This window comes from Coregonus clupeaformis, chromosome 10 (genome assembly GCF_020615455.1).
Source record: "Coregonus clupeaformis isolate EN_2021a chromosome 10, ASM2061545v1, whole genome shotgun sequence".
NCBI lineage: Eukaryota > Metazoa > Chordata > Actinopteri > Salmoniformes > Salmonidae > Coregonus > Coregonus clupeaformis.
The window spans coordinates 8,572,700-8,589,873 of NC_059201.1; the positions used below are offsets into that span (position 1 = coordinate 8,572,700).

Below are 17,174 nucleotides of genomic sequence, written 5' to 3' on the forward strand. Positions count from 1 at the left end.
TGTGTATGTTATATCACATGTTTCATTACTGCCATCTTTGGACAGTTCTCCCTTTTAGATATCATGAATGAGGACGTACTGTATGAATGAAGATGAAAGCTAACTGACTTTGACTCCATACTCACTTGATATAGGGGGAGGGGGGGGGCCTGGTAGAGTTGTGTATGGAGACGGTGCAAAAGGTTTGATACTGAAAGAGAGAATGATTATCACACCACAGTTGAGGAGTCAAACTTTTCAGTTTTCATCCAACTGTGTTTATTCCACATATTTCCAAAAGTGAAATTCCATGTGAAACCTGGTTATGCTAGTGGCATGTTGCTTTGGGCTTCATTGGCATGTCAGACAGACGTGGATCCACAGTATTATGACACGTTTCTCAACATAGGCATGTCAGACAGACGTGGATCCACAGTATTATGACACGTTTCTCAACATAGGCATGTCAGACAGACGTGGATCCACAGTATTATGACACGTTTCTCAACATAGGCATGTCAGACAGACGTGGATCCACAGTAATATGACACGTTTCTCAACATAGGCATGTCAGACAGACGTGGATCCACAGTATTATGACACGTTTCTCAACATAGGCATGTCAGACAGACGTGGATCCACAGTATTATGACACGTTTCTCAACATAGGCATGTCAGACAGACGTGGATCCACAGTAATATGACACGTTTCTCAACATAGGCATGTCAGACAGACGTGGATCCACAGTATTATGACACGTTTCTCAACATAGGCATGTGTCTGTGGCTGCACCAGCTAGGTGTAAGTCCACCTCTGCTTCACTCTGTCATATTGCTCTACACCATACACATAGTGATGCTATTAACGTACGCTGACTGATTGGTGGATTGATTATTTGATTGATGTTTCTCTGCGGACATTCTCTGCTCATGTGATTGTGGCACATCATTTAAGTGTGACATGTGAACGTTCACAATGGGCCAAATCCTAACTTCAGATACGCTTTTTGTGCAAGTCATGCATAAATGTCAATGGAAGATTTGCTTTAAAATTGGAGTGACAAACATGGATCTCAAGTGAGGTGTTGTCATAGACTAATGTACCACTATGCCCCCAGTTTGTCATGAAATCACCCTATCGTGTAACGTCTTTACATCCCAAATGGCCAGAACGGAACGACTTCGCAAACAACTTCACAGCATGTTTGGTCTTCTCGCTCTCAGATGTGAAGCTGGTTGTGCCCTGGTCGTAAAGTTAGTGCAGGAGCAGGACACATACTGAAGCAGAGTTAGTGCTGCCTTGGTGCTACAGCTGGACCAGGAGGAAACTTACGCATAGCTGGTGCGGCCAAACCCAGGAGTCCTTCCCTGGTTGAGCTCTAGAATCAGCCTGATGTGCACAAATGCGATCCGTTAAACGTGCCAAAGAGAACCCGCCATTCCAATCACACCAAGTGTCAATCAATCAAACAACCAATCAAACGCACAGTCCAAACACCTGAACCTGTCACTCAACCGATAGTAAACACATTCAGTCATACTCACTCCTGAGAGGGGCCGGGTTGTCCTGGGATAGGGCCTGGCCAAAACTGGAAGGCAAAGGTAACGGAGTCGGTTCAACAGAGTTTCACAAAAGCTCTGTCCTCAAGTTATACAGTTGAAGTCGGAAGTTTACATACACCTTAGCCAAATACATTTAAACTCTGTTTTTCACTATTGCTGACATTTAATCCTAGTAAAAATTCCCAGTCTTAGGTCAGTTAGGATCACCACTTTATTTTAAGAATGTGAAATGTCAGAATAATAGTAGAGAGAATTATTTATTTCAGCTTTTATTTCTTTCATCACATTCCCAGTGGGTCAGAAGTTTACATACACTCAATTAGTATTTGGTAGAATTGCCTTTAAATGGTTTAACTTGGGTCAAATGTTTCGGGTAGCCTTCCACAAGCCTCCCACAATAAGTTGGCTGAATTTTGGCCCATTCCTCCTGACAGAGCTGGTGTAACTGAGTCAGGTTTGTAGGCCTCCTTGCTCACACACGCCTTTTCAGTTCTGCCGACACATTTTCTATAGGATTGAGGTCAGGGCTTTGTGATGGCCACTCCAATACCTTGACTTTGTTGTCCTTAAGCCATTTTGCCACAACTTTGGAAGTATGCGTGGGGTCATTGTCCATTTGGAAGACCCATTTGCGACCAAGCTTTAACTTCCTGACTGATGTCTTGAGATGTTGCTTCAATATATGCCATCTATTTTGTGAAGTGCACCAGTCCCTCCTGCAGCAAAGCACCCCCACAGCATGATGCTGCCACCTCCGTGCTTCACGGTTGGGATGGTGTTCTTCAGCTTGCAAGCTCCCTTTTTTCCTCCAAACATAACGATGGTCATTATGGCCAAACAGTTATATTTCTCTTTTATCAGACCAGAGGACATTTCTCCAAAAAGTACGATCTTTGTCCCCATGTGCAGTTGCAAACCATAGTCTGGCTTTTTTATGGCGGTTTTGGAGCAGTGGCTTCTTCCTTGCTGAGCGGCCTTTCAGGTTGTGTCGATATAGGACTCGTTTTACTGTGGATATAGATACTTTTGTACTGGTTTCCTCCAGCATCTTCACAGGGTCCTTTGCTGTTGTTCTTGGATTGATTTGCACTTTTCGCACCAAAGTATGTTCATCTCTAGGAGACAGAACGCGTCTCCTTCCTGAGCGGTATGACGGCTGCGTGGTCCCATGGTGTTTATACTTGCGTACTATTGTTTGTATAGATGAACGTGGTACCTTCAGGCATTTGGAAATTGCTCCCAAGGATGAACCAGACTTGTGGAGGTCTACAATTTTTTTTCTGAGGTCTTGGCTGATTTATTTTGATTTTCCCATGATGTTAAGCAAAGAGGCACTGAGTTTGAATGTAGGCCTTGAAATACGTCAGTCAATTAGCCTATCAGAAGCTTCTAAAGCCATGACATCATTTTCTGGAATTTTCCAAGCTGTTTAAAGGCACAGTCAACTTAGTGTATGTAAACTTCTGACCCACTGGAATTGTGATACAGTGAATTATAACTGAAATAATCTGTCTGTAAATAATTGTTGGAAAAATTACTTGTGTCATGCACAAAGTAGATGTCCTAAATTACTTGCCAAAACTATAGTTTGTTAACAAGACATTTGTGGAGTGGTTGAAAAACGAGTTTTAATGACTCCAACCTAAGTGTATGTAAACTTCCGACTTCAACTATATATTCACAGGCTCATTTGGTCAAGCTTTACATGAAGTAGATCAGGGACTGTACTGTATTCCCATAGCCTACATCAATTACTAGTACAACAATAACATAATACTTGTAAATAGTGTCAATGCAGAACAAAAGCAATCATTGCAACCCCAAACCCAGTGTAGAAGAGCTCACCCTGGCTTGCGGGGGGTAGGGAGAGTGGGGCAGTGGGGGTAGCTGGCTCTTGATCAGGCTCGGAGACACGATCTGAGCAGACGACAATGCTGCCATGTTCTGGAGGGCCTTGTCTTTAGATGCCTGGTCCTGTGGATGAGGAGGAGTAGGTGAGGGAGATGCACCACTAGGGGGCAGTCTAACACCTAGTATACACTGACCTGGTTGACATAACTACTACAGTACTCACAGTGCCCCAAGAGGAACACAGTTGGTTCAATAGTTACAACTATTACTACTAGCTATCACTACTATATTTATACTGTAAATATAACATTCTCTGAGCTTCTTATGTGCTCCCATTAGGATCTTCAGTAAACAAAAAGCAGATCTGAGTCTTAACTGCAACTATGTCTGGAGTACTACCAGGCTACAATAATTAATAAGACATGAAGAGAACATGTATATGATTAATTGTACCATTCAACGAAGAGCAGATGAAAAAGCTTTTAAGCCACATAATCAAACAGAACATTCCAGGAGTCACATGATTCTAATTAGTAGAGACCTTGAAGGAAAAGCCTCTTGCAGAAAGACCACTCTTATTATGGAAAAAGGCAGTAAAATAGAAAATAAGACTGCAATAGAAAAAAAGTTCCTCTGTTTCAGAGGACTCTAGATGAATATATACTGTAGGACTAATGGCTGCATTGGCCAGTACACTGCACTGTATATGGTCAGATTGCAATTGGTATGAAGGTGATTTGTCTGGAACGTTCTGCTGATTGTAATGGTCAGTGATAGAAAAGAAAAGCGTAGATGATTAAGCTTGGCATTATTGTACCTGGACATTCAAGAGCATTTAACTTTACTGTATGTCTACCAGCAAAATAACACTGAAACATCAGAAACAGCACTTTGTGTGTGCCTCACCACACTAGAACCAGTATCTAACCCTCATAGCAATATTACAATCATATTGTCATTGTACAAAGCAGAGAGAGAGAGGATAGTTAAGTTGCACTAAACTCCCCAGTCCCCACAGTTGTGGGAGCCGTGAGGTAAAATCTCTAAAGGCCAACACCTTTAGGTGTATTCTCATCACTGTGCAACTATGTGACATTTCTTAGCAGGAGAAACAACATTATCCTACATTTGCCTTGTTGGTAGTATTACTGCCGTCTTGAAATAGGAAAGAGATGTACCTGTAGAAGCAGCAGAAAGCTGACCTAAAGAATCTCCAAATGCCAAATCTTTAGCATCAACAAAGTCAAAATGAAAGTTACAAAACACAGTGAGTGCACTGTGTGAAACTGGTATCAGTGATTTACTGAGCCATAACTGACTATAGACTCTGACCAGGTAGAGGAACACAGGTAATGTTTATGTTTCTCTACAGTATCACACTGTGCTGTGATGATTCTAGCACTAAATGGTGTAAGTGCATCCCTAGGTTAAGTAGTACCGTACACATTGGTAGTGGATGGGGTCATATAACTGTGTACAGTATAGAAGATCGCTGAACCTATGCGCTACACACAGTTGAAGTCAGAAGTTTACATACACCTTAGCCAAATACATTTAAACTCAGTTTTTCACTATTCCTGACATTTAATCCTAGTAAAAATTCCCTGTCTTGGGTCAGTTAGGATCACCACTTTATTTTAAGAATGTGAAATGTCAGAATAATAGTAGAGAGAATTATTTCTTTCAGCTTTTATTTCTTTCATCACATTCCCAGTGGGTCAGAAGTTTACATACACTCAATTAGTATTTGGTAGAATTGCCTTTAAATTGTTTAACTTGGGTCAAACGGTTCGGGTAGCCTTCCACAAGCCTTCCACAATAAGTTGGCTGAATTTTGGCCCATTCCTCCTGACAGAGCTGGTGTAACTGAGTCAGGTTTGTAGGCCTCCTTGCTCACACATGCCTTTTCAGTTCTGCCCACACATTTTCTATAGGATTGAGGTCAGGGCTTTGTGATGGCCACTCCAATACCTTGACTTTGTTGTCCTTAAGCCATTTTGCCACAACTTTGGAAGTATGCGTGGGGTCATTGTCCATTTGGAAGACCCATTTGCGACCAAGCTTTAACTTCCTGACTGATGTCTTGAGATGTTGCTTCAATATATGCCATCTATTTTGTGAAGTGCACCAGTCCCTCCTGCAGCAAAGCACCCCCACAGCATGATGCTGGCACCTCCGTGCTTCACGGTTGGGATGGTGTTCTTCAGCTTGCAAGTCCCCCTTTTTCCTCAAAACATAACGATAGTCATTATGGCCAAACAGTTCTATTTTTGTTTCATCAGACCAGAGGACATTTCTCCAAAAAGTACGATCTTTGTCCCCATGTGCAGTTGCAAACCATAGTCTGGCTTTTTTATGTAGGTTTTGGAGCAGTGGCTTCTTCCTTGCTGAGCGGCCTTTCAGGTTATGTCAATATAGGACTTGTTTTACTGTGGATATAGATACTTTTGTACCTGTTTCCTCCAGCATCTTCACAAGGTCCTTTGCTGTTGTTCTGGGATTGATTTGCACTTTTCGAACCAAAGAACGTTCATCTCTAGGAGACAGAACGCGTCTCCTTCCTGAGCGGTATGACGGCTGCATGGTCCCATGGTGTTTATACTTGCGTACTATTGTGTGTACAGATGAACGTGGTACCTTCAGGCATTTGGAAATTGCTCCCAAGGATGAACCAGACTTGTGCAGGTCTACAATATTTTTTCTGAGGTCTTGGCTGATTTCTTTAGATATTCCCATGATGTCAAGCAAAGAGGCACTGAGTTTGAAGGTAGGCCTTGAAATACATCCACAGGTACACCTCCAATTGACTCAAATGATGTCAATTAGCCTATCAGAAGCTTCTAAAGCCATGACATCATTTTCTGGAATTTTCCAAGCTGTTTAAAGGCACGGTCAACTTAGTGTATGTAAACTTCTGACCCACTGGAATTGTGATACAGTGAATTATAAGTGAAATAATCTGTCTGTAAACAATTGTTGGAAAAATTACTTGTGTCCTGCACAAAGTAGATGTCCTAACCGACTTGCCAAAACTATAGTTTGTTAACAAGAAATGTGTGGAGTGGTTGAAAAACAAGTTTTAATGACTCCAACCTAAGTGTATGTAAACTTCCGACTTCAACTGTAAATGCACTGCCTCATAATTGGACAAAACAATCTGTGAAAATAATTATAATATTATCTAGGGGACGCTCAATCGGATCGTGATATTGGTCCTTCAAAGTATTGATCAGAAAAAGTTTCTGGTTTTGCATCCAGATTTCACCATGCCTGAACATTCTCTTGGATCACAGTTTGTATCAACAATAGCCTATGGAATTGGAAGCATTTAGCACATCTGCTAAATATGTGTGTGTGACCAATACATTTTGATTTGATTTGATTTGGAACTGACATGTAATGTTTGCTAATGCTGTTGCAGACTTTTTTTTGTGTCTGCGTATGTAGCATAAACTAAACAAGTGTTAAGAAGTATGTCCTCAGAGAAGCAGAATCACCCTGCAAAAACATGATAATCAATCATGATCAGATACGATGCACAGCAATGTGGTTCCAAGCACACACGTTTCCTATTCCTAAGATCTGGTTTATTATGGGATAGTAGTGGGGTTGGGTTGCCATGCCAGCAGAGGGCATTAGCGGAGTGGACAATGCTCTGGCACCGCCAAGCAGGAGGGAAGCAAATCTCAAAAGTCAAATCCACTTACCAAGTTCATGGCCTAAATCAAAGGAAAGAGAAACCATTAGTATACACATCTAAAGGCATATACTTACAGGGATACTGTGATAAACTATGGGTTTGCTTATAGGCTGTGTCAGTACAAACTAAAATCAGCAATAATGGACAAGTTCTAGCTGTACTGTAGGTCACTAGGATGTTGACATAAAATGAATGTTCTTATCCCTGAAGAAAAGTTAGGAAACACTAACTGAAAGACAACAGGTATAATTCATTATAGAGATAGACGGTATAATGCATTATGATGCGCTCATAAATGCATTGCAAGACTTTATAATGACTTAGTATCATCTCCTTTTGAGCCTGTTGAAAAACTGTTACATACAAAGGCAGAACATAGAAAGAGTAAATAATAAAACATTATAAGGACTTATAACAAGTGATAATGCACTATATCTGTTGGCTCTAAGCCAGGGGTGTTAAACATACAACAGGTGGGCCGCATATATCTCACATCAGTCAAATTAATACTAAACCAACTGTAACATCTCTTATGTAGTTCTTTCTAAATACCCCATAAGGAGCCCTGATATAAGGAAATGGGAGCTGAATTTAACTGGGACAGGAACTGCGCTAGGGACAATAATGTAGGGAAAGGTAGAGTATATCCCTCTCATTCCAATAAATGTCCAAACATTGAGGTGGTTACAATAATGCAGGTTCCTTATCAGTCTACTAGATACAGTCTACTAGAAAATAAATAGAGAAGTCTAAATAAAGAAGGTCCAATAAACTTCAATGAAGGCAAAGGGTGAACTAGCAACTACATTTTTGTAAAATGATTTACACAGTATGCTAACTGACAGTAATATACACTTTAACACAATAATTTCCTCAGGCACACTATAAGTGTACGCTGATTCACTTTGTGTTTGCAGTTGTTTTGGGGTTGAGGGATATAATGAAGATCTAAAGCTGGATGAGGATTAGTGTAACTGTAACACCTCTGCCTGCAGTCCTCTGATGATGGAATGAAGACAAGTGGCATGTATTCATTATATATTCATATATACACACACAGTGCATTCGGAAAGTTTTCAGACCCCTTGACTTTTTCCCCATTTTGTTACGTTACAGCCTTAATTTAAAATGTATTAAAGTTTCTATAACTTGATTGGAGTCGACCTGTGGCAAAACACTTTGCTATGAGACTCGAAATTGAGCTCAGGTGCATCCTGTTTCCATTGATCATCCGTGAGATGTTTCTACAACTTGATTGGAGTCCACCTGTGGTAAATTCAATTGATTGGACATGATTTGGAAAGGCAAACACCTGTCTATATAAGGTCCCACAGTTGACAGTGCATGTCAGAGCAAAAACCAAGCCATGAGGTCGAAGGAATTGTCCATATAGCTCCGAGACAGGATTGTGTCGAGGCACAGATCTGGGGAAGGGTACCCCAACATTTCTGCAGCATTGAAGGTCCCCAAGAACACAGTGGCCTCCATCATTCTTAAATGTAATACGTTTGGAACCACCAAGACTCTTCCTAGAGCTGGCCGCCCGGCCAAACTGAGCAATCTTGGGAGAAGGGCCTTGGTCAGGGAGGTGACCAAGAACCCAATGGTCACTCTGACAGAGCTCCAGTTCCTCTGTGGAGATGGGAGAACCTTCCAGAAGGACAACCATCTCTGCAGCACTCCACCAATCAGGCCTTTATGGTAGAGTGGCCAGACGGAAGCCACTCCTCAGTAAAATTCACATGACAGCCCGCTTGGAGTTTGCCAAAAGGCACCTAAAGGACTCTCAGACCATGAGAAACAAGTTTTCTGGTCTGATGAAACCAACATTGAATTCTTTGGCCTGAATGGCAAGCGTCCCATCTGGAGGAAACCTGGCACCATCCCTTCGATGTTTTTCAGTGGCAGCGACTGGGAGACTATTCAGAATTGAGGGAAAGATGAACGGAGCAAAGGACTGAGAGATCCTTGATGAAAACCTGCTCCAGAGTGCTCAGGACCTCAGACTGGGGCGAACGTTCACCTTCCAACAGGACAACGACCGTAAACACACAGCCAAGACTCGAACCCGATCTAGCATCTCTGGAGAGACCTGAAAATAGCTGTGCAGCGACGCTCCCCATCCAACCTGACAGAACTTGAGAGGATCTGCAGAGAAGAATGGGAGAAACTCCCCAATTACCAGTGTGCAAAGCTTGTAGCGTCATACCCAAGAAGACTCGAGGCTGTAATCGCTGCCAAAGGTGCTTCAACAAAGTACTGAGTAAATGTCTGAATACTTGTGATATTTCCATTTGTATTTATTTGCTTTGTCATTATAGGGTACTGTGTGTAGATTAATGAGGATGTTTTTTTTTTGTAATCCGTTTTAGAATAAGGCTGTAACTTAACAAAATGTGGAAAAAGTGAAGGGGTCTGAATACTTTCCAAATGCGCTGTAGATATATATTCTGCTGAATATAAGCAGAGGAGCATGATGAGGAATAGGGCACACTCATTATTATCTAGAAATTCAAGTGGTATAGCAGAAGTATACAGGTAGGACACTTGTTCTAAGCACACTGCTATAGTAGTGCAAACCATATGATGGTTTAATTCTAACATTTAGGTCTTTGCATACGATTGGAATAGTTGACTCTCATACAGAAGAAAGAACATTCAGAGAGATCCAATGGAGATTGGGGTCAGAGAGGAGAGAAGGGTTGAAGGCAGAGGAAGATTTGAGGAAAGCCTATAGGCAGAAGCATGGCTGGCATAGGTACAGTAGGGACAGACGTGGAGCTGTAGCGACAAGGCCATCATGCAGCAACACCGTTCACCACAGACAGATCATACTGCTCACAGCATTCCTCTAGGCTACACCACAGGCTGAGTTACTGTATACAGGATAACCAGTAGACTAAAGACAGCTCCTATAATGCCATTTCTTTACAGCTTTGTACAGTACTGTACTAAGCATTGAGATGTATTTCAGTGGTCAACAGATGACCATGTTTTTAGCCGTTTCTCCCTGTTCCGTGCATGCATGGTAGCTACTAGCTATAACTTGTTGCTCTAGTCTCTCCGAGACATGTTAGCCTACATGATGAGTCACACGGTGACCTCAAGCCAATACACCCCTATGCAGCCTGAGAGTCTCCTACAGTACTATTTACCATGGTTGGTATTTTCTAGTCATGGAGAACCTATCCATCTACGGCTGTAAGAGGAACTGAAGTGCACAACGTCTAGCTACTTGGTTAGCGCAAAGCCAAGCCTTGACCAGCCCCGCCCAGCCCGCAGAGAAGCGCATACCTTCAGCTTTGACTGGATCTCGCGAGATTTTCTCCGGGCGAGAACCTGCAAATGGCTAGAAACCTGCAGAGAAGAAGAGCCAAGAGGAGAAGAGCCAAGAAAAGAAGAGCCAAGAGGAGAAGAGTCAAGAGAAGAAGAGAAAAGGAGACCGAGAGAGAGAGAGAGAGAAGAGAAGAGAGGCCGTAACCAAGGAGGAAAGAGATGCCCAGTCACAGTTGGCAGGAGGCCCGTTCAGTAGCACCTACCTTGATACCTGCTTGGTATTCTCGAACTTTCTTCCGTGCTAACACCTGTATGTGACTAGATACCTAAAGGGGTGCGAGACAGTTATAAACATATAGAGTATGCACACACACACGGACATACATATGGATACATACATACACACCCACCAAACACACACATACCAAATACACACACACCAAACACACACACACAATATTATACAGCTCCTCAAACATCAAATGAAGGCGATTCACACAACGTTACTTTATTTGTATTTTTTTTTTTAATCTTTGATTTGAGTTGGATGGTGTTACTTGTCTTCAGTACAAATAGAAGAGATTTAATTTCTACAAACTAAAAGAATACTGACACAATTGGCTGAGCTATTACTGCAATCCATATTTATCTAGTTCCCATGTTCCAAATGTTACAGCTACAGGATATCTAATAAGTCTTGTAGACTTATATAAATTGAGGTACATTTGCTCAGGATATGAGTGTCTGCTAAATGACTGTGTCTGCTAAATGACTTAAATGTAAATGTAATGTAAAATGAAGTCATTATAAAGTCTGAGTGGTAAAACATTTTTATCAACTCATTGCTGTAAAATAAAAAGTATTGTTACCTGTTTTCTTGTGCGGGTTTTGCCTGTCCTCAGCTTGATGTACCTAGCTATCAACTCATTACGACCTGGAACAGAGAGGTGAACAATACCATGAAGAATACAACCTGAAAACAAAGACAAATCTCATTCACACATTTAGCAACCATTTGTGAAATTAGCTTTTCTATAGCTGGTACACAGATGATAAAGGAGTAGGCACTGAACTAAGGTCAGTTAAGCATTTTTCACCCTAAAGGTTGTTCAGATTTGGAAAGAAAAGGCTGATCCTAGATCTGTGTCTGTGGGCAACGTCTACATTAACATGATTATACACAACAAACACAAGGTGGAGCTAAAGGTCTGCTGCTAAATATCTCCAGGAGCTCAACACAATGCTAGGTGCAGCAAACCGTCGACCTCCAAAAAGGTTCTTATTAGGAGCACACACATTACTCAACCTTTCAGTCAGTAGGTGAACATTTGTTTATAGCACTGACCCTGGGACATGAGTTGCAGAATGTTTTAAACAGGCGAATAAAACAACGACAACTGGCTGGTTCAGGAGCTTTGATTTCATTAGCTCGTCTGACACCTCCTGCGGTCACATAATTACAGACACAGTACTTAAAAAAAATAGAAGGAACATGTTGTTCATTATGTAACATCTACACTTGACATTCTGCACAAACAGGTCGGGCAGAGAAGGGCCTTCTATTCTTGGCTTTAATGGCTTTAGCCCAGACAGATGACAGGGGCTTTAAAGGGGTTACTTTTCTCTGAATGCAACTTATCTGGACGTTTTTCAAATGAGAGAGCAACAGAACAGTGGAATCTATCAATGCTCTAAGTGATTAGTATTTTCCAGGTACAGTTTGGGTTTCTTTTGTACTCGGTAGAGAGGTCTGCATTTCAAAACATCTCACTTTAACATTTGCTGACTAGTTAGAGAAATGATTGGAAGTTCCCCTTAAGAGGATCGGTATGTGTCTGTGTATCAGAGTGTAGGTGTATTTATGTGAAAGAAGGAGATAGATTAATAAAGGGAGAAAGAGAGACAACAGTTGCACTATCATGAATAATGACCTAAACTCCCCCACACGCTGACAGTAACTGAGAGTCAGCCATGCGCTCATGGCACTCCCTCTAAAACACGCACACACACTCGTTTGTTTTACTATCCTTGTGGGAATCAAACAATTTATTCCCATTCAAACTCCTTTTATCCCTAACTCCTAACCTAACCCTTACCTTAACCCCTAACTCCTAATCTTAATTGTAACCCTAATTGTAACCCTAAACCTAATCCCTAAATTTAAATTAGCGTTTTTCCTTGTCCCCAGCGAAATGTCCCCACAAGCCTTTTTCCTTGGCCTTCTTTAGGCTCTGCTCTGCTTGGTGTAATTAACATAAAAGTACTACATGTCAGGAGAGGAGTGCAGGCAGGCCATCTCTAGCAGGCTATCCTTGAGCCCACTGTGTCCTCTGTTTCTCTCTCTCTTTCTCCCCTCTGTCTGTCTCCCCTCTCTCTCTCTCTCCTTGTTCTCTCTGTCTGTCTCCCCTCTCAATTCAATTTCAATTGAAGGGCTTTATTGGCATGGGAAACGTATGTTAACATTGCCAAAGCAAGTGAAGTAGATAGTAAACAAGAGAAAGAGAGAGAGAGAGAGACAGAGAGAGGGGAGACAGACAGAGGGGAGAAAGAGAGAGAGAGAGGGGGAGAGACAGAGAGAGAGAGAGAGACAGAGAGAGGGGAGACAGACAGAGGGGAGAAAGAGAGAGAGAGACAGAGAGAGGGGAGACAGACAGAGGGGAGAAAGAGAGGGGGGGGAGAGAGAGAGAGAGACAGAGGGCACAAGGATAGCCTGCTAGAGATGGCCTGCCTGCACTCCTCTCCTGACATGTAGTACTGTTATGTTAATTACACCAAGCAGAGCCTAAAGAAGGCCAAGGAAAAAGGCACATGTTTAGCTTTTCTCTTTGTTCTCTCTCTCTCTCTCTCTCTCTCTCTCTCTCTCCCCTCTCTCTTTCTCCCCTCTGTCTGTCTCCCCCCTCTCTGTCTCTCCCCTCTCTCTCTCTGTCTCTCTCTCTGTCTCTCTCTCTCTCTGTCTCTCTCTCTGTCTCTCTCTCTCTCCCCTCTGCCTGTCTCCCCTCTCTGACTCTCTCTCTCCCTCTCTCTCTATCCCCTCTTTCTATCTCCCCTCTCTGACTCTCTCTCTCCCTCTCTCTCCACTAAGCTGAGCTGCCTGGCCTGCCGATACTGAACTAAAGCAGCCAGTCAGTCAGCCAGCCGGCCGGCCGGCCCCTCCCCCAGGATTAGGAGGGACACGCCCGCCCCAGCGCCTCCACATTCCTAGCATTCCTCCCAGCCTGTCACATCTGTGCTAGCCAGTCTGATTGGCCAGGGCCGTGCTAGCGCAGCCGGTGCCAGTGTGGACTGCGGACACACACATGCACACAGCACTAAGCAAGGGTTGGCTGGCGGGGCTGAAGGTTGAGGGTGTGGTGAGGGGTTGGGGGTGAGGGATACGTGGTACGGGGTGAGGGATTGGGGGTGAGGGGTACGGGGTATGGGGTCAGGGGTTGAGGAGGGGGGTGAGGGGATGTGAGGGGTAGGGGGTGGAGGGTGAGTGGTTGGGGTGGTGGAGGGTGAGGGTTTGGACGGTGAGGGGTAGGGGTAGGGGGTGGAGGGGGTAGGTGGGCAGCTGAGGCTGTAACTCTTGGAGGAGACACAAAGCCATAACTGTCTTTAACCAACAACTGCTACCCCCACCCCACACACACACACACATACACAGCCCTCCCTTCCCAAAATAACCAGTGTGTGACCCCTTACCCAACGGACAGTAACACCTGCCACTGACTGTCGCAGTCAGGAGGTGGGAGAGAACAATTACAACCCCCCTACACCCCTGGCCTGGCCCCCGACCCCTACCCTCTTCAGCCCAACTGCTACTATCAATCTTCTGGACTGAGGGAGCAGTGGAACTAAATAACAAACTAATGGCTGCTAGAATCTGTGCCCTCTGTACCGAATACACATTTTCAACACAAAATTAACTGGAATTGAGCTTAATTTACAAAGGCAGTTTTAAGAAATGTGTTCTGTGTGTCCTCATTAAAGGTTGTAACATAAGTAACTGACTGGGGTTGTGAGCCATGGAATTAGCAAGTCTTTTAGACAGGACTTTTGCAAAGAAGAAGATTGATTTAGAGAGGCAGACTGGCTAGGCCTGTTCAGACTAGACAGACAGAAGGGACAGCTAGGCGGAAGAGAAGGGGTGTCCCAGGCCTCAAGTAAGGTGGTGGACAGGTTGGCACACACACTCACAGTCTAAGTTACAAACAAAGGATAGCTAATACACACACACACACCGCAGAGGAAGACAACAAGTGCACGCACACACACACACACACACACTCACAGTCCAAGTTACAAACAAAGGACAGCTAACACACACACACACATGCACAAGTGTACGCACACACAATAACTTTCTGTACATCTCCCTCACTTGCCTTCTTACCTCTATCTCTATCGCCAACCACTCTACTTCACCCTGTTTCCACCCCCTCTCTCTCTCTCTCTCTCTCTCTCTCTCTCTCTCTCTCTAACGCTCTCTCTCTCAGATTGCTCAACACCTAGGCAGTTTGCAGAGCCCCGCAGGCTGACTCTGCCGTGATTAACCTCTTCCCTGCCAGGACAGGCCTATCCTCCTCTTTTACTGCATGTCAACTGGAATTTTCCACTTACACACTGAGATGGGGAGCAGAGGTAACTCACTGCTTCTCTCTCTCTCTCTCTCTCTCTCTCTCTCTCTCTCTCTCTCCCTCCCTCCCTCCCTCCCTCCCCCTCTCTCTCTAGCTCCCTCTCTCTCTCGCTCCCTGTCTATCTATCTCCCTCCCTCTCTCGCTCTCTCTCTCTCTCTCTCTCTAGCTCCCTCTCTCTCTCGCTCCCTGTCTATCTATCTCCCTCTCTCTCGCTCTCTCCCACCTTTCACATTGAGGTAATCATAAATTGCTAACATACTGTTTGGCCATGACAGACAACATTCCTGACATCTCAGCTAGACGCTGACAGGGAAACACCAGGCCCTCTTCGTCATCACACGCTGCTTTCCTTTCCACTCCCATCTTGTCTATCAAACTGATGTTCAGCCCAACTAGCATACTCATCCACCAACTGCTGCTTCTATTACTCTGTCCTTCTACTAACTCTGTGCATGCAATGAACCCATCGCTCATTCATAGCGCGCAAAGGTCACTAGGAGACATGTTTCCCTCCAGTGCCCTATTTTTCTGTTTTTTTCCTTCTTACCCAGAGTGCATTGCAGGAGGAGAATGTGTGCTCAGGGCTTGGCAGCATGACTTCCTCCAGCGAGATAACACAGGTGAACAATATTTCAGCAGTGCCCCACCACAAAACAAGACAGGCCACAATTTTATTTTATTTTTTACACACATTCATCCTCCCTACATCCTCTCCTCCACCTGTCCCCTGAACTCTGCTGGGTGGTGGCCCAATATACACAGACGAACCATGGCCTCCATGTTCCAACCATTTTGGGGGTGTTGTACTTATTGATTTTTCATTCCAAATTCTATTTTTCATCTCAAGGTCATTTGACATTCTTTACCATAGGTGCGAAACCTGGTCAATTCTGAGCGCCACATGATACCCGTGGTCAGTAGTCATCACGGAACAATACCGATTTCCCACAAGAACATTCCTTGTGGAAAGATCCAGATGGAATTCCCAACGGGAGGGATGATGATGACTTGCCTGGTTTTGGAGGCCACGGCATTGGGCTTGCAGCGCTCCCCCAGTCAGAGACTGTAGAGTAGACAGTATTACGCACAGTGCAATCGTTAAAATTCCCCTGGCCTCGCGTCAGGGCAGAATTTAGATGTCTGAGGTCATCGCCTTGTGAGAAGGCTTCTTCTGGGCTGGGGGCATGCCTCGCTGCCAGGAGGGCCTCAGATGACGTAAATGGATAGGGTGTTTACTGGTCTGGAAAAAAGAAAGCAGCCGCTCTTCTTGACCTCTACTGGGGGTCCTGACAGTGTGCTGCGAAGGGAGGGAACACGCTGTGGTTCGACTTGCCACTTCTGTTGTGCTCCTTTTCTGACAAATAACACTGAGCTAAAGGTTCTGAACACTTCACTGTCCTGCTAAACCAGGAGAGGAGCCACCATCTTGCTTTTCCATTTAAGTATCTTCTTCAATAGATTCAAGGGAAGGTCAATAGACAGACAGAGGTTAAACCATGGCAATGCTGTCAGAGCAAACTGTGCACTTCTGCAGTGCTATTAATGCATCATCGCGTAATTGGCAATAAATAAACAAATTCACAGACACATGAAAGTGGTGTTAAACTGGCCCATTTTCATTCATAGTAGGTTACCTGTAACACCCAACAAGCCAACTATGAAATAGCATTTAGCAACAGGTCCCTCTGACATATAGCCAGGTCACTGAATATGCTCATAAGCTAGCTGGCTAGCCATCCAGTCAGATCAGATACAGTTAAAATGACGTAACTGTAACCGGAGGCAGACTCCACACCACATCTCCCAGGAGAGGAGAGCCAGTCAGATTTCCGGCCTTGTTTAGACCCCAGCCAGCCTAACCAGAAACGCAACTAGCACAGCGGCAGTTAACACAACGGCAGCTAGCACAGCGGCAACTAGCACAGCGGCAGTTAACACAATGGCAGTTAGCACAACGGAAGCTAGCACAGCGACAGCTAGCAGCTTAGTCATCTGTCTGTCCACTAACAATCAAATCTGTCTCAGAACCCAAAGAACGACATTCCTGACAGACGCATGCTAAACATTCCATCTTACAGCAGCAAGGACAGAACAACAACGCAGACAGCCATGAAAATAAAAATAAAAAATCCCCTAAATATATACAGTCTTTAAACACTTTCTGATAGAAGCCGATGGTGGATTTAAAA

The 17,174-nt window shown here is 43.9% G+C and overlaps 1 protein-coding gene across 8 annotated transcripts in view; it reads right to left on the reverse strand.

Annotated features, from left to right (window-relative positions):
* LOC121574909 (transcriptional enhancer factor TEF-5) overlaps positions 1-17,174 on the reverse strand; it is a 62,191-nt gene that overhangs the window by 4,735 nt on the left and 40,282 nt on the right. For 2 of the 8 annotated variants that reach the window (XM_041887578.2, XM_041887582.2), the window contains 7 exons: positions 11,239-11,303; positions 10,388-10,450; positions 7,101-7,112; positions 3,388-3,516; positions 1,525-1,568; positions 1,313-1,369; positions 126-190 (listed from right to left, as the gene is read on the reverse strand). In XM_041887578.2, coding sequence (XP_041743512.1) covers positions 126-190; positions 1,313-1,369; positions 1,525-1,568; positions 3,388-3,516; positions 7,101-7,112; positions 10,388-10,450; positions 11,239-11,303 — 435 coding nt within the window. Of the gene's footprint in view, positions 1-125; positions 191-1,312; positions 1,370-1,524; positions 1,569-3,387; positions 3,517-7,100; positions 7,113-10,387; positions 10,451-10,632; positions 10,696-11,238; positions 11,304-17,174 lie in introns of all 8 variants that reach the window. The other 6 variants (XM_041887579.2, XM_041887583.2, XM_041887580.2 and 3 more) reach the window with 5 other exon arrangements.